Below are 22,088 nucleotides of genomic sequence, written 5' to 3' on the forward strand. Positions count from 1 at the left end.
ATTCAGTTAACACCTCACAGTTAAAAATCCATATTTTCTTCATGCCACCCTTTATGCTCAGCTGAACTGGTGCAGTCCCTAGGTGTCATCTTCTGCTACCAAACAACCTGCACTGAAGCCAAAGGTACACGCACATGCTGAACAAGAGCATTTGAATTTATAATAAAATAGTCCTACACTGATATTAACAAATGAAATACCTGCATTTATAACCTACAGTTCTTTAATTGGAAACTGTGATACAAGACCTGTTGCAGAATCTGCTTTGTAACCTCTACCACCACTGTAAGCTCATGTAGACCTTTATAACCATTTAAAATTTACTCCTGCACAGCTGAAAAGACCAATTATTACTACTGAAAAGAAGTTACTATTATTGTGGCTTCCAATTTTCTAGAAGTCTTTATTTCCTTTCATAATTAAATATTAATTTTAAATACACCATTATATCTTACATTGTATATTATGGAAGCACAAGATGGAAATTACTGCTGCATACAACAAATAAAAATCCACTATTATACCTATTGTGAAGGCTTACCATAGACCTGTCTCCCGACTTTGACACTCACTGTTATATTGCAACACATTTAAATTTAGCTAACAGAGCTCCATTAGCAGGACCCCGTGTACTTAGAGGAATTTATTAGATAGCCACAGAATTTTTTGAGAGTTCTTAGGATTCCAAAATTTACTGCAAGCACTTTTCTCTGCTCTAGTATTGTCTTACAGCAATGGTCCAGATCATACATGCAGGCCTTCTTTTTCTTCTTTTTCTTTTTTCTTTTTTTTCTTTTTTTTTCCTAAGCCCCTGCTATAAAGATAAATATGTGCCAGATTTTTTGGCAAGAATGGAATGATTAATGGGAACTAAACACAGCACATAGACGACAAGGACTAAAAATGTCCTTGTAACAATGATCACCTCATATAGGCTTCTTGTAAACCCCAGACACACACAGGGTAGAGGAAGGATCATGTAACAGGCAGGGAAGAGAGGTGGCTCCATCCTGCTGTGGCCTCTGGGATGCAGGAGCTGCGGAGGGAGTGACTCATCCTCTCTCACACTTCACAGCAACTTTGAAGCTACTGTAGATGGCACCTAAAATGTCACACACCTACGGATCCAGCAGCACTTAGTGCTGTCAGAGTGTTGCCACTTGTTGACCAAACCCTTCTTGTTAAGTGACTATGGGGAAGGGAAGAAAGTGCACGGTATGCCAGTGAAAGATTCTTTTCTGTCACACAAGGCAACCTCATTGCATGAGCCTGAGCACAAAGTGCTGAAGAGAAAGGTCCAGATCTCAATGTTAACGAGAGTTTGAAAAAGCTTGCAGTCTTCAGGAGAATAATCTTTTTTTTACTGGGAGGGGGGAGGATAAAGTCTTTTCTAGATGTCATTAAAAACATCGCCCTTTTCCAAACACTTTCTCACTTCTGTTCTCAAGTGGGAGAATATGAAAGAAAGGGGAGCTGTGGGGAAAAAAAAAAACCAAGAAAGAAAATACAGGCCTGGAAATAGTTTGGCTTTTTTCAGAAAAAGAAAAATAGTTGTGTAGCCTTGTATATAGGTAAGATACTGCATTGTTAGTTCAAAGAATAAATTCCATGCCTCTTCTAGGGAAGAGCAGTATGCCTAGCATGACGTGAGGAAAAACCATAACTTCACTGAATCTAATCATAAAACTCTTACCGATTTAAATGGACTATGTATTTAATCTGTTTTGTTTATAGGTAATTTTCCTGGCAGTGGCACTGTCCTAGTCAGTGTTAAGCTACTGCAGGTGAGGAAGGAGGAAAAGGGCATTGCAAAAGAAAGGAGTTTTGCATTCAAATTCCTTTGGATTTATATATAAAATATAACAAAACTGTCCACCTCTCAAACTCTGCTAAGAATAATGAAACCATGTATGACTACTAAAACTGGCACTGCTATAATCAAGAAGACAGGAAATATAGTTTAAGACCAGTTAATTCCTCTTTGACCTGCACTGAGTGGTTCATAGGTCATGCTTAACTTGCTTCCTGAGTAAACAGGACTGTGCTGTCTTCATTGACATCCTTTGAGAAACTTGTCCATTGGCTGCAAATCAACTAACACAACTGCAGTTCTGTAACTGAAGCCAGAACTCCATATATGAGGGCACTACACGCATGAATACTGTTGAGTGTACCTAACTAAAAGAAATGTAAATTACTTACCATATATAGTTTAGCGCTTCTCCTGTTTGTAATATCAGCCAGTTCATCATCATCATCATCACACTCAGGAAGCACTGGCTTGCTCCCTAAAATCTGTACAACAGAATAACAAACTCAATGCAGAGAGAGAGTAGGTTCTGTAGTATAAATACCTCAACACTTCAATGTTTTGTCCCAGTAATCGATTAATTAGGATCATCTTTACATATAATCCACTCTAAATCCAAACTCGTGGGTCACTTTTTCACAAACATGGGTAATTTTAAAAAACTGTGTCACATCTCCAGCAGCTTTAGATATACATGCTGTCTTTCTTGCAAGCCAACTTGCTGGTTGTCTAGAGACTAGGGTAGGAAAGATAAATAAAGAAAAATTTCAAAGAACACATGCACACACCAATATACAGAATAGAAGGGTTTATGTGATCCTATTCTATGAGTGTGTTTATATGTTCGTTTTCCCCTTTTCCTCCCAGTAACTTTTAAACTGTTGGCAAGCACATCTTACAATTTTTGGAATGACATTACTCTTAAAATGTTTAACGATACTAAAATTAAAGCAGACAAAGTGAAATATATGAGTTGAAATAATCTTTTAAAATATTTAAATTGACAATATAAAATATCAGATTATGAGTTAAAAAATCATAAAAATTACAGATTCTTAATCCCATTCTAAGGGGGAAAAATTAGCTAAGGTCTTGAAAAAAATGTATGGGGTGAGAAAAACATTTTTTTTGCTCCACCACCAGAATATCAATTTTAACACTATGGTTGTTTTACATCATAGTAGTTTTACACCATGAGTAATGTTATAACAACTTTCACTACAAAAAATTTCCAGAGGTTCATCAGGACTATGCTATGGTCAGGTAGTCATTATTAGACCTCAGTTACCCTTTCTTAATGATCTTTCCTTAAGAATTCATACATGACCAGATCCAAATGTTACATACTGAATATTATGGATTTCTATTAAATTATGTCCCAGGGTGAAGGTAGTAGTAATTGATATGTCTGAATAACTAAATATTAACATCAACTACAAGGGCAGTGCCAGCCTTCCTATTGATGCAGTGCATTTGCATTAACATGGAGTCACATGCAAAAAGCACTGTAAATATTTGATAACAGGGAAGCCTGACAAAGCATACAGCTGCAAAGAATTTGGAAAAAAAACCAATATAGCCTAAATATTTAATATAAATCTGCCATCTGTGGAGTTTCCTGACCTGCTAAAGCCAGTAAAATAGTAAAAAAAAAAGCTTTGTTAAATGTGATTGCTGCAGTTTAAGCTAAAATATTTCACTTGTGACTTGTTGAAGACAAGAAGGTAACGCCCTGAGTGTTTACGAAAGATGCTACCCGTAGCTCTTCAGTAGCTACCAGTCAGCGTTTCCTGAATTTATGCTACATGGCTGCAGATTTACTAATGTATAGGTCAAGTAGTGCTACATGTTCATAGTAGAGTACCACCATGCTTGTGAATGGCTAAAAACATAGGGCATATGTGGCATATAAGCACAAGGTTTCTGAAAATGTTTCCCTTCCTAGATTTTCACACTAACCAGCAGCCTACACACAAGCCACAGAGCACCAACAATAATGTTGTCTTTGTAATGCAAGGGTCAGAAAATTGCCAAATAACAGGCATGCATCTTTACCTGAACAGACACTGAATAGGTTTGAGGGTTTTATAACATTTGACTTTCAGTAACAATTAAGAGGGTAAAAAAGTCCTGTTAATAAAACTTCCAGAAGTCCATACTCACTAGTTCTCTGCTTAATTAGAGAAATTAATTGTATTTCCAGCAAAAAAATACACCAAAAAAAAATACACAAAAATTGTGATTCCTGATACAGTTAAAGTCAGCGTTTTCCCTTGCCATGCATATAGAATACCTGTGGCACCACAATTATTTTGCAGCTTTGTTGCAAGGCACTTAAAGTGATATAAAATAAACTGCTCTTAACAGTGTGAGCTAAGAGTGCCACCCTGAATATTTTTAAACAAGGCTAAATAGTGTCTGTTGGTGCTTGTGAAAGCATCTTGACAGAAGCAGCCTCTCTATTCACAGCACAGTTGAGGCACTTCACTTTGGTAGCAATTAAACCAAGCAGCCTCTATAACTTAAAAATTGGGCTTTAAAATTGGCCCCAGCACAGTTTAGATTGCTGGCCCGACCTGTTGGTGTCTTAAAACTGCATTTAGAAATGTTTTTCTGAACTAGATAGAGAATTATTGTCAGATTCCCTAAGTCTTATCTTAGGAAATCTCAGTTCATCAGTACTGGCATAGAGAGAGGAGTCAAAACCTCCGTTGCGTAGATGCAGTTACAGGTATGAGATGAACTGCCCTGGAAAGGGCAGAGACATTCTGGTTCTGGGGAAACCCATTCACAATTCACTAAACAGCAGCTTGCACAGTAGCTTCTCTGGCCAAAGCTAACCCTGTGCTTCAGCATAGGTGAGCAGAAAAGGAATATTACTCATTTTTGTAGTTCTTCTGCAGTTTCTCAGAAGAGCCCAAAAATAAATGGAGAAGGTTCTTGCGCATGCCCCATTCTCCTGCACCTGAAGTCATAGTTGCTTGTAGATGCTGGCATTTTGGTGACCCTTCTTAAGAAGGGACAAGATGTGCTTTTCCTACCACCAGATAAGAAAATCCAGGACTTGCGAGGAGGGCTGTGCAGCCAACACAGCTGTTCGAATAAGCCTTGAGCTGAATCACTAACGGGTATGTACACCTGTGTGTGTTGGTATCAAAACCAGAAGATGATAAAAGGTTAAAATGATCTAAGGCATGTGAAGACACCAATTGTGAAGAGATGCAGCATGCACTATATATACTCATTATATGAAGTGATACAGTATGAAATACATATTGTCAGTACACTTTTGTATTGCTAGGAACAACTTCTGTCATTCCCAACATGCATTAATTTCAGACAGTTTTGTCTTGTAGACTGGAGGATGAGACAGATCACAGAAGGAAAACTTCTGTGCTTAAACAGAAAGCAATTTATGCTGAAAAAAATGTTAAATTCTGTCCCAAAGAAATTCCTTCCAGAAAAGTTGTCTTTCCTTCTTCTAAGGCAAACTCCCATGCTACGGCTGGGTCCACACACAGCCACACATGTGCCTGGATGTTATGACAACTGATAATTTTATCAAAAAGATTACGAAGTGTGTATTGAACAACAGCTAACTGCTATGCTGAAAACTGGGCTGTATCATTACACAAGCATATGGCAGGCTGAGTTGCAGCTCGCCGGGGCACGTCACCTTTATACACATAATTCTCATGTGATGCATCAAAAAGAAAACAAATCATGCCAGCTGACACTACAGTCAAAGGCTCCCAAAGATTTTCAGCAAAGTTCCCCAATAAAATGACTTAAACCAACAGACAGTTTAAATTACATTGAGTCTTCTGATTCTTAGTTTCACACAAATCCTGTGGTAGTGTATACAGAGGACCTTGCTCATATAATTCTCCCTGTACAGACAGTCAGGCTGCTCCACTGGTCTCCTGGGCTGCTCTGAGGTTCAAGACCCTGACTCACAAACGTGCCAAGAATTCAGACTCACAAATCCACCTTACACACCTGAAAATAGCAATGCTCTCTCGGGGATGCAAAACAGCCTAGCCACACTTTTCCCTGGACATCCAACCATATTGGTAACTTCAAACCATACCTCTCATAAATACACAGGTGCACACACAGGTTTTGAAACCACTTTTAAAATCATTGTGTAGTGGGTTGACCCTGGCTGGATGCCAGGTGCCCACCAAAGCCGCTCTATCACTCCCCCTTCTCAGCTGGACAGGGGGGAGAAAATATAACAAAAGGCTCGTGGGTCAAGATAAGGACAGTTTAATAAAGTGAAAGCAAAGGTCGCGCGCGAAAGCAAAGAAAAACAAATGATATTATTCTCTACTTCCCATCAGCAGGCGATGTCTAGCCACCTCCTGGGAAGCAGGGCTTCAGTACGCGTAGTGGTTGCTCCGGAAGACAAAAATGCCTCCCTTCTGTCTCCCTTTACTTAGCTTTTATATCTGAGCTGACGTCATATGGTATGGAATATCTGTTTGGTTAGTTTAGGTCAGCTGTCCTGGTTATGTCCCCTCCCGAGATCTTGCCCTGCCCCAGCCTGCCATTGGGGGGGGGCAAAAATGTTGGAGAGACAGCCTTGACGCTGTGCCAGCACTGCTCAGCAGTAGCCAAATCACTGGTGTGTTATCAACACCTTTCTAGCTACTGATGCAGAGCACAGTGCTATGAGGGCTGCTATGGAGAGTATTAACTCCACCTCAGCCAGACCCAATACACATTGTTATTATTATTCTTTACTGCAGTACAAATAATCTAAAGAATAATTAGGGGCCCTGAAAGCTTACCCATGCCCCAGCTTCTTCATTCTTTGGGCTTAGCATCCTTCTTTGCAGCTGCTGATTTCCAAACCACAGAGACTCTTTGCATCACTTCACTTTATCTGCCATTGACAGATTAAGGTGTCAAACCACCCCTTGCTCTCTGTTGTTGCACCACAGAATGATGCTTATCTTCTCCCCACCCTTGCTTCCTGTGTGCAGGTTTATCAGAGTCCTGGAGAAAAGCATGAGCAATTCTGGCCTCAGCAAAGGCGCACACAGGTGTAGTGCTGCTATTCTGCAGTGACCACCAGTGTGCACATTCTAACTTCACAGTATATGTGAGGTTGTTTAACCACTCAAGGCTTAATCTGCTTCACAGTTATTTCAGAATAAGACATGCCCATAGCTGGCTACAGCAGAGCCTACCTTGCTTTACATGGCTATTGCCTAATGCCAGCTTATGTCTCAGTGAGAGCATCAGACTGCCAAGTTAGCGTTGTTTTAGCAAAAGTATTCCTTAAATCCACACCTTTAGATCTTGTCTGTCAGAGCGTATAATAGAAAGTCAATCTGCATTAATTTTAAAAGTTTTGGTTTTTTAAGTTCTGTTAAACTTCTGTGTTGACACTCTTAGGTTAACACAATAGCATAGTGGAAACCAACAGAACATCAGTTCCTCTACAACAACTGCCCATGTTCACTCTTGTGGTAAACGCAATGTAGCTTATCCTGCCTGCAAAACCATAATCCTCTTTCATATTCTCATGTGCACAAGCTTTTCTCTGTAAATATCTGCACCCCCTCAGAGAAGTGCAAAATACAGAGCCAAAGCTTTTACTGACACATGAAATTTCACTCTGTTGCCCTTAAAAAAGAAATCACAGACAAAAGGTTTCTAATCTGTAGGAATGTGACAAGGTAAATAATTTAAAATAAACTCATCAAAAGAAGAAATTTAGCAAACATTGTCTTCGTAACTGGAGAAGCCAGCTCTGCATCATTAAATAGTTGATATTCATTTAATGGGAGCAAGAAGTTTAAGGAGTTCAGTGATTCTGAAAATCCAACTAGGAAAACAATACTTGAAGAACATGTCAGGTGAAGGTTAATTAAGAGAGAAAACCAGTTTAGTACAGTTTAACTTGTGTACACTAGCACTGTGTTTGTGTTTCTTCTTACTATACACAGTTTGGGTTAGGTTTCTGGGTCTGAAACTGAACTATTTGTTGTGGCTGTGATCCAAAGTGTCAGATCTCAAAAACACTCAAATTACCTTCTTTATATGCTAAGAGCCATAGAACGAAAAGCAAGACACTAACATAGCTTAAAGCTGTCTCATGGGTCTGACATTTTAGTACTTAATACTTTCGGAAAACAATCAGGATTAGTAGCCCATCATTTATTTTCTTGCACGCTCTGACATAAGCAAGTATATCCTGCTCCTGCAAACTCAAGGTACACGTGTAGGCTGTGACAGAGAATAAATCCTCTGTGCAGGACAATAGGTCTGAACTACAGGCACAGCGTGAACTCATTGGCAGATAAAGGCTTATATTTTTATTAACTTTCATAGCAGAGAAGAATATTACAAGGAATGTCTCTCTGAAATAAATATTGCCTCAAATATCTACTCCAATAGCCAGTAAAAGGAGAAAATCCAGCAGAGAGAGGAAAGGATGAATATGATGCAGGCTAGTAACCACCTGGCTGACCCTGGGCACCAGTGCAGACATACACCAGAGGACCATCAGGCAAAGGTGGCTTTAGGCCTTTGCTGCTGAAGTAACTGGCCACAGCTTCGTTTCTGATCATTTTGGCTTACTGGGTCTCCTGCCAGCGCACAACCATTGCAGAGGATATTCCGGTCCAGACAAAAATGACTTTTGACATTGGTCAGATTATGAACAGCCAAATACGCTTTTTTCACTGGTTATTGCAATTTGGAGATCTTTCCATTAATCGGACCAAACATTCATAGTCTTGCAAAAATTACAATCTCATCAGGAAGAAAAAATCCTTTCACTAAACTGCTCCTAGGTAGCTAGCAGAATTTCTGCCCGAAATTGCCTCTCACTAGCAATTCCAGCAACAACAGATGTCATTACATGCTCACCTTGAGCAGAAGACCTCCCACCTGCCTGAACAGAGACTTGCAAATAAGATGGAAACAGCCATAATGTACTGAGAAGTGGACAAAAGGATGCTTTATGTTAACAAATACTTCTGGCATGCTGTTAATTTTTTGACGTTTACCATGTAATTTCTCAAAAGGAATTTCTGGTATTAAGGTCTAAACCTGATCTGTATGCATTCAGATTGCTATAAAATAGCAAAACACATTGGTTGCTCATGGCAACTTTTGACGCATAAACTATGGCCTACATTTTTAGCCAGTTCCTGTTGTCTCAGGAATTTCAAATGCAAATCATAATTTTATTCATAGCTCTATGCTTAACTTCCTAAAAATAGGGCATTAGGCTTTGGCAGCTTTTCATACAATATTTGAAACTTTGTCTATGTGTCTGGAATAATTTGAATATAAAGCCTTTACTGGTATGATAACAATATTCTAACATTAATTTTCCGCTCTGTGAAACAGGCCATGGATAACATGTTCACAGAAAAAGTATCTAGATCAGTCTTGAGAGTACAAATTTGATGTTTTTCAATAGTTTGCCTCCAAGGTAAAATAAGCTACCTTCTGTCCTGCTGGGACTGCACAGCTGGCAATATCTAAGCTAGCTATTTACACTGAGACTGGGTGTGCATGAAATGAATTGAGGAAATCCCCCGCCTATGTTATCTTCAAATGTCTGGCTTTTAAGATGCATCCAAGATGAACAGGGATCCCACACCAAAGAAATGGGGAGGGTGAATGGCAGTAACTATGCAAACACAGCAGTCTTTTTCTAACCATTACTGTGGCTGAACAGTATGCAGGCTGAGAATTGAGCTGTTCAGTGACCTGCCTACCTGCAGCATAATTAAAAATGCAGTAAGTAATTACCCCTACATCTTTTTTGCATTTATACTAATCCTTTCTACCTCATTTTTTTAATCTTACTCCTTTGTTACATCCTCCTCTGGTACCAGCAGAAGTATTAGAAATGAGACCCAAATCCTGCAGAGACTTGCACATGTGCTTGAGATGCCTGGTTTTTCTGCTTTATTGAGACGTAAAGTTAAGCATACACTGAAGTCTTTGTAGCTTTGCAGATCTTGGTTTGAAAGCCTTATGGATAAAAAACTTATGTGCTGCATAACAGTACATGCTTAAGTGTTGGAAAATAACAGAAATAAATCAGTAACTAATGCCAACACGGAGCGTCAGACACAAAGAATATTTATCTGCTAAAATCCACACAACTCCCAGTTTTTCATTCCTTAAGTGCCTCCACTTTTGCAGCAGGGCATTTGCAGTGCCACCACACAGGCTGGTCCTGAGGCTGTGGCAGGCTGGTCTGTATGAGTATTGCGGTAAAAAGAGGAGTATGGCAGGTTCTATGGGTCAGGGCAATCCCAGCACAAATACAGGCTGGGAGGAGAATGCATTGAGAACAGCCCTGAGGAGAAGGACTTGGGGGGTACTGGCTGACAAGCTCACCATGACCCGGCAATGTGCGCTTGCAGCCCAGAAATCCAACCATATCCTAGGCTGCACCAAAAGAAGCGTGACCAGCAGGTCAAAGGAGGTGATTCTCCCCCTCTACTCTGCTCTCATGAGACCTGACCTGGACTACTGCGTTCAGCTCTTGGGACCCCAACACAAGAAGGACATGGACCTGTTGGAGCAAGCCCAGAGGAGGGCCACAAATATGATCAGAGAGCTGGAGCACCTCTCCTATGAAGACAGGCTGGGAGAGTTGAGGTTGTTCAGCCTGGAGAAAAGGCGGCTCCAGAAACACCTTATAGCAGCCTTCCAGTACCTAAAGGGGGCCTACAAGAAAGCCAGAGAGGGACTTTTTACAAGGGCATGTAATGATAGGATGAGGGTTAATAGCTTTAAACTGAAAGAGGGTAGATTTAGATTAGATACTAGGAAGAAATTCTTTACTGTGAGGATGGTGAGGCACGGGAACAGATTGCCCAGAGAGGTTGTGGATGCCCCATCCCTGGAAGTGTTCAAGGCCAGGTTGGATGGGGCTTTGAACAACCTGGTCTAGTGGAAGGTGTCCCTGCCCATGGCAGGGGGGTTGGAACTAGGTGAACTTTAAGGTCGTTTCAAACCTAAACCATTCTATGATTCTGTGAAATACTCTGTGAAGCCTGAAGCAGCAGGGAATGAGCTGGAGGCAGCAGCAGGTGATCAGCAGCCAGTGACCCTGCTAGAAAACCAGTGTTCCCAGGGGATGCATAGCAGCTGGAAGGAGCATCAGGCAGCCATGATAACATAGCAGCATTAGGGCAAGCAGAGGGAGCTGCAGCAAGGTGTTTTAGCACTTAGTCCGTGAGATGGGAAAGTGGAAAGAGGTACTCAGGGCAATGAAATGTTTTTCTCAGTGCACCACTGGCTGTATTCACAATCTCAGCATTTCCAGTCCCATACAGCCCAACAGATCAGGAATGCCAGGGGATCCTCTCTGGTATAATACCCAAACTCTGTCATCCAAGACAGAGCACAGATTTGGACCCTAATGTTTAAGAAAGCAAACCCAAGAGTATTTTTGATAGACTTTCTCTAATGCCTCCTGATGAAGGTTGAAATAAATTTTTATTAGGACAGAAAAAGAGCAAGAATGTTTCTTTCATCTCTTTGTATAGGAGATATATCCTGCTTAGCTCTTTGAAAATCATTTCCTCCTGCTAGTTTAGGTGCCCTCCATAATTGATTTCTGGTTTTAAGTTCCTACACCTCCTCAAAATTTGTTTAAAGGAGACAATATGTTCAAAGGGGCTATGATTTACAGCTCTTAAAAATTAGAATTTGCACCACTGATTAATATTTAAATCCATCTTATGTAAACTTATCTACCTCTTATTTTTACAGGCAAAGCCAGGTACCATCAAAGCCATAGGCAGTTATATCCGCAAAAGACCTGGCCCTAATAACCTGCTTTGCAGTAAATACAATAATTATATTATTTCTTCAGCATTACACACTCGGTGGTGGTGGAAATAGTGAACTGATCCCATGACACATGGAACACTTTCTTCTATACAGCTGTTCTTCACCCTTGCCCAGATGTGATAGGACTTTTACTCCAGTGTTATATGGCCTGGACAGAGAGCAGCAATCTGTGCACATGCAGGCTCCCCTGAAAAAAAAAACCTACAAAGTTTTCCTCCCTGAGCACTGCAGAATTTTCACTTAAGAAAATTCAAAGGCAACCTTGAGCAGAGATCCCTTGAGAGTTGCTCTGTGCAGGGGCTGGGATGAGGCAGACCTGCAGAAAAAAAAAAAAAAGAAAAAGAAAAAAAATCCTTTCAAGATGCATTTGTCTTGGGGAGATGCTGTATTCCAGGGACAGCATCTCTCTTGAGCTTTTTATACAGCAAGGAAACTCTGCCCTTTCAGTTCTTCTCCATGAAATCCCCCTGTTGCTAGAACGTACATGGAAATAACTGCTAACTACTCCACGTGGAGATAACTGCTATCAACTCTTTTCTTTGGCCTTGTCTTCTTAATTATGCTCATTTAATAACTGAAAATTATGTGGTTTTTCATCAGTAGATTTCTTGATAGTCTAGCACAGAAAGGAAAAAAGCCATTACAAACTCCATTAATATTCTAACATGTAATTATAAGATTATAATTGACTAACGTGGTAACCCTGCAAGCGCTACAGCTGCTGAAGAAGAAAACATAACAAAGATGAGTGGTTTTCTCACCCACAAGAATACAAATGAGACATGTTATAATTTAATTGCAAGCACTTTCAGAAATTCATTATGATTTTAGAAATTCACTAAAATACCTAGTATAGAAGCATCTTTCCTACCATAAAAAATAAGGTTTTCAACCATCTATTGTTAGAGCTATTCATAAACGATTTACTTCATGCCATGCTGTACAATATGCTTGAACATTTTCTGAAGTAAAATTTCTAATGCTAGCACTGAAATTTGTATTTAGAGACTTAATTAAAAGCCTGACTTTTAGATGTACTTGCCACCTGCAGCTCCTATTCAGTTCCCTGTCATTTAAGTACCTGGCTTCAGGCAGCCAAGATTGAAAACTGCAGCTTGAAGTACATTATCACAACATTGCTGAAGAGTCCTCCTTACCAGCCTCTGCTGTCCTCGGGCGAAATCCCTGCTGATTTTCTACCTGGGCCTGGGAAAAACACTGGGCCAAATGCTCAGCTGGTGCAAAGCAGCTAAGCTGTACTGAAATCCAGGCCATGCGTGTTTTGTCTGAGTACAGGTTGCATAATTGAGTCCTTTAAATGGAAATTTGCATTGAGAAAAAGGACTGTCCTTAATGAAGGAGATATACTCAGTAATCAGAAAAAAAAACAGGACGCCTGGTTTTGACAGCTTGTAACTGGCTCCCTGCAGGGCAAGGGGTTTGTACTTTGTATCCACATTCATAGCCCATCATAAATCTTAATTAAACAGTGTAATGATTAATAAACTGCCACTCCTCAGATTGGACAGATGTTGCCGTGAAAGGCGCACAAGCATGTGTAGTATTTTTCCCCCTGGACTATTTCAAGTTTGTATCCTACAAACTCTTTCTGTTCCAAATGGGAAGACCCAAATTGTGTTCTTGGTGACACCTGCACATATCCAAAACCATTCCAGTAAAGAAGCGTATTTGTCTTCCTGACGGGTAAGTTGTCCCATAGTTTCAAAACAGCTTGAGAAAGTTGTGTGTTCATTTGAGTAGCCAATGCAACTACAGGCAGTAACTGTAGCTAGTAGTTCTGCTATTTTCTGCCCATTAGTTTTCTTAAGTCTTTGCATTCTCATGAAAATGTCATTAACTTCTCTGTTTGTGTCTGACTTTGTAGCTGAGTCTTTGCAATGGGGACTGGTACAATTTCCATTGTCCACACACCTCTCTCAATGCATTCATTTCCCTTTGTACGTGACTGTTCAATACTGCATCTTCCCTAGGACTGAAATTCATTTCTAGTATTTATTTCACAAAATTCCCTGGAAGCTTGTCCATTTTGTCCAACTGTCTCAATTTAGATAATAAAAGATACTACTTTGGCTTACATATTCCCATGGATAATTTGGCCCAATATGACTTCATTAAAGTATTTTTCATATTGGGCATTTTCTTGCTAGTGAACAGGTCAGGTGGGACCATAATAGTTACATGCAATTCATTGCTTATGAACTCATAGCATCTGAGTAAAACTGTGTACAATACAAGCTACACGATTAAACAATTGTTTAATCCCTAACAAATACCTGGAGTTGTACTCCACAAAAGAAGTTACCTCTCCTCCTCCTCTTCTTCCTGCATCACCCTCACTCCCACTGTTCCTCCACTCCTCTGTATGCAAACCAAACCAACCTCTCCTTAGTATGACTTGACCTCATAATACAACCAAAAGCAAGGGAACAAGAAGAAATGCAAATGTTATGACAGCAGCAATAGCAATTTTTGCTTTTACAGAATCATGATGGCAGATCCTACTCTTGCTGGCTCTGGGAAAGCAGCAGGTACCAAACTGGTGGGGCATATGCTGCTCTTTGAGCCTTATGCAATGATCCCTGTGACAGGACCAGACTGCAGGAACCTGCTTAGTTCCTTCAGAGAAGCATGCCCTTGCACTGTCAAACCCACTTATGCCAGTTACGAGTCACAGCAAGCCTTAGTTTTTCCCAGCAACCTCTCTGTGCTGCCCTTGGAAATTATCTTTGTTTTGTAGCAAATAATTTTTAGGGGCTTGAATTTAACAAGGAGGGAGGTGGTGGTCCTGCTCTTCTGTCCATATGCACAGACACCTATCCAGCTAATTTAAGGTTTACTGGAGCTTGACGTTGTGGTGATGCCTGCATTATTTGGGTCTCTAGAGAAGCAGCCTCTGTAACTTGCATTTGCAATGGGATCTTCCTGTTTTCTGTGCTCTTGGGATTTTATCCACATGACTGAGTTAGCACTGTGTCGTGCTACCAGTCCCTTTGCAGTTACAGATGCAGAAAGGTGTGACTGGCTGTAATATGATCAAACCATTCCCATACATCTGTGCATAGTTTTTATTCACACCATAGGCAAAAACAATCATCACTGAACACAGTGGCATTCAGGAATTCTCAGGATTAAGCATTGCTTAGGAGCTTTAAAGAAAAAGGAAGGAGGAGAAAGGCTGTGTTATCAGAAAGGAGGAAGAGGTTCCGTCTGTTGCTTAATATTTAAACTTGCTGAATATTTACACAAGAATTTTATGAGAAGTGAGTTTGCACTCATTTGTTGTAAGGCCACTAGAACTCTTAATAAAACCAGGTACATGACAACTGCAAATGCTGAGTAAACGAAAGTCATGGCGTTTTTTGTTTAAAGGCAGAAGAGCGATTTCAAAGATACATACTAACATGATCCTTCATTTTCTTGTGGGTTTAGACCTCAGCAGTCAAGTCTCTCAGGTTTCATTGATTCAGCCATGAACATCAAACACCTTCACAAAAATGAAGCAAAAGCCAAAAGCCTCAGCAGTAAAAACTGCAGCCATCACATGCTACCAAGAGCTGCAGTTTTAAGGGAATAATTTGTAGGGGAACAATAAAGCAGCTCTAAGAATCAGTTTTGACTGCAGAGAAAACAGAACCATCCTTAAAAGTGTTAGCTGAACACTTCATGATTAAACAGAAGGGACAGATGCAGGCTCAATACTTAGTTTAGTTAAAACTCAGTCTATCCTACTTTTTCATTGGCTCTTATACCCTTCAGACAGACTGTCACAGCTGCCTGAGATACTTAAAATGTGTACAGGGAGATGAGTCTATGTCGTCAGAACAGTACTGTTAATCTAAAAATCTTTTAGGGTGTCTAATATTTCAAATTACACAAATATAATAAAACAAATATACTAAGACTTTCTCTTCCTCTCCTACTTCTTCTCTAGATAGAGAGGTATGATACCAGATCAAGGTGTTAGTGCGCTACGCATGGAGGATTGGATGCTTTTTATCCTTCCCTGAATTTCTGTGTTTCCTGCATTACTGCAAGCAGCTTCAGCTGGCTGACTGACTAGAAAACTTCACAAATACAGACATTTCTGATTCCTTGTTTCTCCAACTTGCCAATACTCTGAAAACAGAAGCACAGTTTACACATTCACTAGCCAAACAGCGGACAATAACTTCACTGGAGAAAGGAAACAGGGTACCTCAGTCATTCACTCATCCCACTTACCATTTCCCATAATGCTAAATAATGAGATGATGGGAAACTATTTTTAAAATTTAGCTTCCCCAGTTCTGTCCTCTCTTCAGAATTAGAGCCGAGATTCCAACTACAGTTAGAAAATTGTCTGTCCTGAGCACAGCTACCTGTTACTATGGCTGCACTCTCAGACCTCTGTGATCTCTGTGATCTCTTGGGTATACAAATGTGATGCTGTGAGATCTCTGCTTACCACTGCAAGCAGTGAGGACAAGAATCAGTGTCAGTGCAGTCAGCCCAAGGGGGTTTCTGACAGGGCTAACAACTGACCCTAGAAGATTTTGGCCCTACATTAGCTTTGAAACCACGTATTTAGTGTTCCTTTTGGTTAAAGAAAAAAAAAGAAGCATTGTTAGCTCTAACCCTAACGTGGTCACTCCAGAGTGACCAAACTGACTCAAGCATTGCTAAGACCTATTTTTGGATTGGCCCCATGCAGAAGAAAAACTTCCTGTAACACAATTTGAACATTTGGGCCTAAGATTCAGCAGAATGAGTAACTCTATTCAGCTGTTTACCTGTGAAAATCAGAGCACAGTTAGCATCTGGTGGACCAGTTAACAGTTACTGAGCAGCAATTTGTCCAAGGTGGTCAGTTTATTTTTAAAATTTCTAAGGCAGCAACCCTATACAGCACTGCTTATCTAAACCTGCCAGTCAGTACCTCACCTAAACTGCAAACACGGAGGTGAGACCAGGTAGGTTAAATACTTTTGATGTGCTTGCACAGAAAGTTTCGGTCTCGTCTTTGCAGTCGAAGAGTTCTAGTGATTCCTACAGTATCTTAGGAGATGACGTGTGCACTCACCACAGGTCTGAGCTTTCTAGACACACTGGGTTTCCTGAGTGACAACACAGGACGGTCACTGTGTGTTTGCAAGTGGCCCTTGGTCACTACAGCAGATGAAAAAAGGGCTTGCTGCTGTCAAAACTACTCACGTACCCAGCTTCTACCCACTATCCTTTCCCAGGGCAAGCAAGCTGCATCATGCTGGCCTGCCACAGCAATTCATCCAGCCCTACAGCGTGCTCCAGACAGCTCTCTCCCATGGGCAAATTGTTCAAGCAGTGCCAACCTGTTCCCAGGTCCTTGCTAAAAATGGTAGTCGGGAGCAGACAACTGCCCTTGTCAGACTAGTTCACCTCACCCACAGCTCGCCAGCTCCTAACGGGAAAGTGGGCTGGCTGGGAAACACCAGCCCAGCACGGATGCTGCTGCCTCTGCTAATCCCATAGCAGGATAGAAGTCTGTCAGGGTTTGTTGAATCAGCCTGTGTCTTGGCTCTGTGGTGGGGCATAGGCACAGCAGTCTTGCTGTACTGGCTGAGAGTCACGACTCTGTGCTTACAGAGCAGGGATAAGGTCACTATTGGCTCTTCACATTGGTACTCGTGGTGGGTATGTCAGCCCCTGCCTGGTGAACACTTTTCTAGCAGAGCTGCACAGGCAAGTTTAGCTACTGCTATGGAAAGCAGATTTCTAGCTCACGGGAGGGGGAATCATTCCTAACATTTATCCGAGGAGATAATTTTAGAAAATCTCATTCTGATTTCAGTGACATACCAGGTGACAAAATGAGTATTTAAAGTACATAATTCTTTTCCCTAGAAAAGAAATAAACCTTTTTCTAAGCAAGCTGGAGATGGCAAAAATCCATCCTTTGTGATGCAGAGGGAAGAAACAAGCACAATAGTAGTTTCAGAGCAGTGAACCCGGGCAAGTGCTACAGCAAGTTAGAGACAATTTTGTGGGACCAAGGAGAAATCAAAATGAAGAACACCAGGAACTGAATATAAGTTGAGCAGGAATAGGGATTAGTAGGTTTTATATATTTGTGAGGCTAACTACCCTCCTGGCTTATTAGCAGCACATTTCAGAGCTTGGACTGGGACAGCCAAGCTGCAAACCCCGCTATGTGAGCAGCACTTCCAAAAGCAAAGCTACCCAGCACGATGAAGGCTAGAAGCTAAGCCCTGGCTGCCAACAAACTCGTTCAAATCGCGCTCATTACAGTGGTGGTGATAAAAGCCATGAACATACTTGTATTGAACTACCATTTTTCTTCCCTCTATATTCACAATCCAAAAGGAAAAGCACAAACTTCTTCATACACTGCTGAGCAAATGAAGAGAAGATTCATTCCCTGATACAGTAACAATTCACTACAGGATCAAAATGCAACCTTGGCATTTTTCCTGCTCTTTATCATGTGTCAAGGTTGCTACAAAACAACAGTTGCACATAGCTGACAAAGTCTGGCAAACAGATGCAGGGGCAAGGCCAGCATATCCCTGCCGTTCATAGCCTGTCAGGAGGAGGAGGCAGCCAGCCTCCTGACGGCCATCCCTGCAGCGGGCCCACATCCTTGCTGCGGTGGCACAGAAGTCTGCCTTTGCATCTGCATCTGTACCTTAGTTGGACAAGAGGTGCAAAGTGCAGCTGTTCCGATCAGTGCTCCCAACTCACACGTGAGCTTATCGGAAACCCTGCGCAGAGCCTCGAGCGGTAACCCCAGGAAGGGCTTGGCAGTAGGAGGCAGCCAGGGGACCATGCCAGCAGGTTCCCACAGTGCCACTCAGCCGTGGCCCGCAGCGGGCTGCAACCCAATACCATGATTCAAATAAGCAGCAGGAGTTTGGGCTCTAATTGTCAACCTGTGCTCTCTTCATAAAAGTTATAGGTGTAAAATACATGCCACATCAGAGCTGGTGTGAGAAGTCTGTACAAGGAAGTAAAAAGCCAGACAGAGGATTGGTATTTTTTTTTTCTTCAAAAATCTCTGGTAGACTGGGTGCCACCTCCCCTACTTCTGAGCACAGCCACATCTGTACTCACACAGACAGGAAAAAAGTCTTTGCAAGAAGATGGACAGATCATCCAAAAGCATCACCACAGCTAGCATGGCCAAGGGCTGGTGGCTCAGTACCTGGCATGTTTTGCTGCTTAGGCAGTAACTAGTTACAGTCCATGTGACAAAACTGAATGTAAGCACCATCAAAAATAATGGCATACCTGCATGCACCATTAGCATTGCTTCCTGAAGTTAATCTGAAGTACAAGTTAATATTCTAATTGTACATTTTCAATTTTATTGAAGCACTGCTGTATAACTCTGCCTCCCTCTTCCTTCTTTTTAGAGGATGGATAGAAAAAGCTTAATTTAGCATGCAAATGCCAAGTGACAATGCTTTTATTAGTTTGTGGCCTCCAACAACTCAGTACTCAATAATTTTTTCAAGATCTTAAAACTCCATAAATCGGGAAATTTTTTTTTTGCACTTTACTTTGATCACCTCAGTTCTGGAATCTGAATTCTGTTTTTTGAAAAAGTGGTTGAACTTTCTAAACATATGAGGAAGGGGCTCACTGGGGTTATTAGAGGCTAGGTGCATAAGAGTTTGTAGTAGAAGTGGTGATGTAAAGCAGTGTTCTTGGCCCCATGCATCTCCATGCAATTTGCTACATTTATTGACACCCTAGACACAGTAATTCTATGTACTTCCTCTTGTTTGGTGCTGTCCCACCTTGATGCTGCTCTTTCCTCATACAGAGCAGCAGATGGTGCAGTTCAGGTATGAGCTCTGCTGTTAATTCAGTTACCCTACAGCTAATTCAAAAAAGGAAACATTAAGTTCTTTAAAAAGCATTCTCAGATGACTGATTATCTCATACTTTACTTCCCAATAAACTTAATACCGCTTCGATAAGGAGGAAAAAGAAGTATAAACTGGCCTACCTAAATCTGAGTTCCTGCAGTCCTTGAAGAGCATAAAGTTTGAGCCCAATCCTATTTAGTTCCTGAGGTGTAAATGTGTTTTATTCACAGCTATGTCAGTAACTGGTATGCATATTACAGTACCTTTATGAGCTGGTCTGGTTCACTCCCTTCTTCCACAGTAATTAATTTAGACCTTCCATTTCGTTCATTGTCCCGAATGCCAACAGCAACTTGAGTAGCCTTCAGACGCTCATATTTATTGCATGATGAGCCACACCACTGATAGATTTCCTAAAATAATTAAAAGCACACACATTAGCAATAAGATTCAACACTGAACAAAATTATGAAATTAATATTTTATTAATAATTATCTTACTGGATCTAAACCACCAGAACATCAGTGAAGCTACATCTTTCAGAAATACTTTCCAGAAGAGATTTTCTAAGTGACCTAGATATTTGTAATATGCAAGGTATTTATGTAATGTAATTTAGCATCCACATATTAGGAGATCGCTCAACCTCAGAATAGTCAAGAGTTTTGGTTTGACTGAGTTTTATCCCAAATACAGATATATCTTCAGCTATCTAAAGAACCTGAAACTCCTAAATTTGCTACTGCAAATTGTTTTTGTTTTATATCTGGCAGGTCCTCTTCTATGCTATTTTAGCAGTTTTGGTTCTCATCTGTGTCAAGAAATAAAGTAATTTCAAAATCTCAAGGAAAACCCTGACTGTATCTGCTACTCAAAGGTAAAGTTAGATCTTTCAATCCAGTTTTTATTTTGGTGACTTTCTGCCATAAAATGATATTTGTCATGTACTCTGCTGCATCAAACCACAAAACCAGCTCACATGCAAACAGATGACATAGGTGTTTTCAATAAAAAGTCTTCTTCACTGGAAGATTTTTCCTCAGTGTACAGCTGATCCAATGCTCCCAAAAGTTTATTAACCTCAGACTAATGCAAGCCCTTCCAACTGTAGTTATCACAAATGTCTTTATAAATGACTTCTAAAGATTCACATATCAGGAATACACAGTTTTTCCGGTCAGTTAAACCACCAAGTTTCTCCCCAGCAGAAGGTGGACATATACCTGGTCCCCCTTCCTGCCTCAGGAACTGACTAAAATAAAGACAAGAGACACATCTATAAAAGATGCCTCCATTCAGGAAAGGCAACAGCTAGGAGTACGTTGCTGCCACATGGGCAATCCACCCCACCGTGGTTGCCACCTTTACAAGGAGTTTCTCAGACACCACAGCAGCAGCTCTTCATGTTGATGAGCAAGTGCTCTGGTGGCAGTAGCCCACTCCCAGATATCATCTTATGGGCCTTCAAGGCCTTCTTCTCATCTGGCTGAACAGGTAGTGAATGGGTATGCTCTGCACATTACGGGTAAAGCGCAATTCAACCAGAACGGAGCACGTTCCCAAGGCACCTCTCAGGAAGGAGCACCACCAGAACTAGCCCAAGACAGGTCACCTATCCAGTCACACCACAGACCAAGGACCCCCAGTTTTGGCAAGTCCTATTATTCATCCTGAATGCAAGGCACTTCAGAATAAAGACTTTAGATTTCAGTCCCGATGAAAATTACTAAGAGGCAGAACATAAGCTGCAGAGCTGCTAGAGGCTGAGCTAGAAGGAGCTAGTCGAAGGAAATTAATCAGCTTAGCTGGTTGCTTCCCCCCCCACACTTTCTTCTGGAAGAAAGTAATTTGATTCTTCTTCACATGATTCTATTAAATAGCCCAAACAGTACAGCAATAAAGGTACACATTCATTTTCAACTTTAAAAGAGGTTGAACTAGTTTGTGTTCATCTACAACGCAAATAACAAGGATTTAATCAGAGCCCTCACTGAGTAAACTACTGGGGGCTTAGTTTTACGATGTATATACAACTGTATAAAATTTAGATTTCGGATGAAAACCTGTTTCATTCAAAAAAAGCTTCTTAAGCTCTTTCTGCTGACCACTATTGTTATTTAACAGTACTTAAAATGGTGGCTTGAGACAAGTGAGAGATTAAGTACAGCTTCTCTGTGCTAGCAGATGCAAGCTTTTAGAAGACAGCTAACACTGATGCCATCTGCATGCGAAACAGCACTAGTAACTTCTTATGTTTACTCTTCACCAGCTTGGACACAAAAAAACCTCCCAAACTCAGTGATCTCACAGCCAAGTTCCCTTCCCTTCCCTTTGGAAGCATCCTTCAAAGACGAAGTTTTAAGCTTACGTCAGGATTACACAGATTCTCAGAACTGGATCCCTTTCAACATGCAGATGTTATGCAATGAAAACTGTGAGGTTTTCAGCTTGCCTTTACCAACTTGACTGTAGTATTAAGACAAGAAAAAAAATATCTGCTTTCAAGTTCCAGTTTAAATACTGTCCGCTTACTAAGTATCCAGAATCTGGAGACATACTTGGCTTCAGGTCT

The 22,088-nt window shown here is 40.9% G+C and overlaps 1 protein-coding gene across 1 annotated transcript in view; it reads right to left on the reverse strand.

The window, feature by feature from the left end:
* SCIN (scinderin) overlaps window positions 1–22,088 on the reverse strand; it is a 53,626-nt gene that overhangs the window by 14,475 nt on the left and 17,063 nt on the right. Inside the window, exons 4-5 of the mRNA XM_052801209.1 lie at window positions 19,779–19,928; window positions 2,203–2,295 (exon numbers count right to left, since the gene is read on the reverse strand). Of these exons, the coding sequence (XP_052657169.1) occupies window positions 2,203–2,295; window positions 19,779–19,928 (243 nt within the window). The remainder of the gene's footprint in view (window positions 1–2,202; window positions 2,296–19,778; window positions 19,929–22,088) is intronic.

Source organism: Harpia harpyja, chromosome 1 (assembly GCF_026419915.1).
Source record: "Harpia harpyja isolate bHarHar1 chromosome 1, bHarHar1 primary haplotype, whole genome shotgun sequence".
NCBI lineage: Eukaryota > Metazoa > Chordata > Aves > Accipitriformes > Accipitridae > Harpia > Harpia harpyja.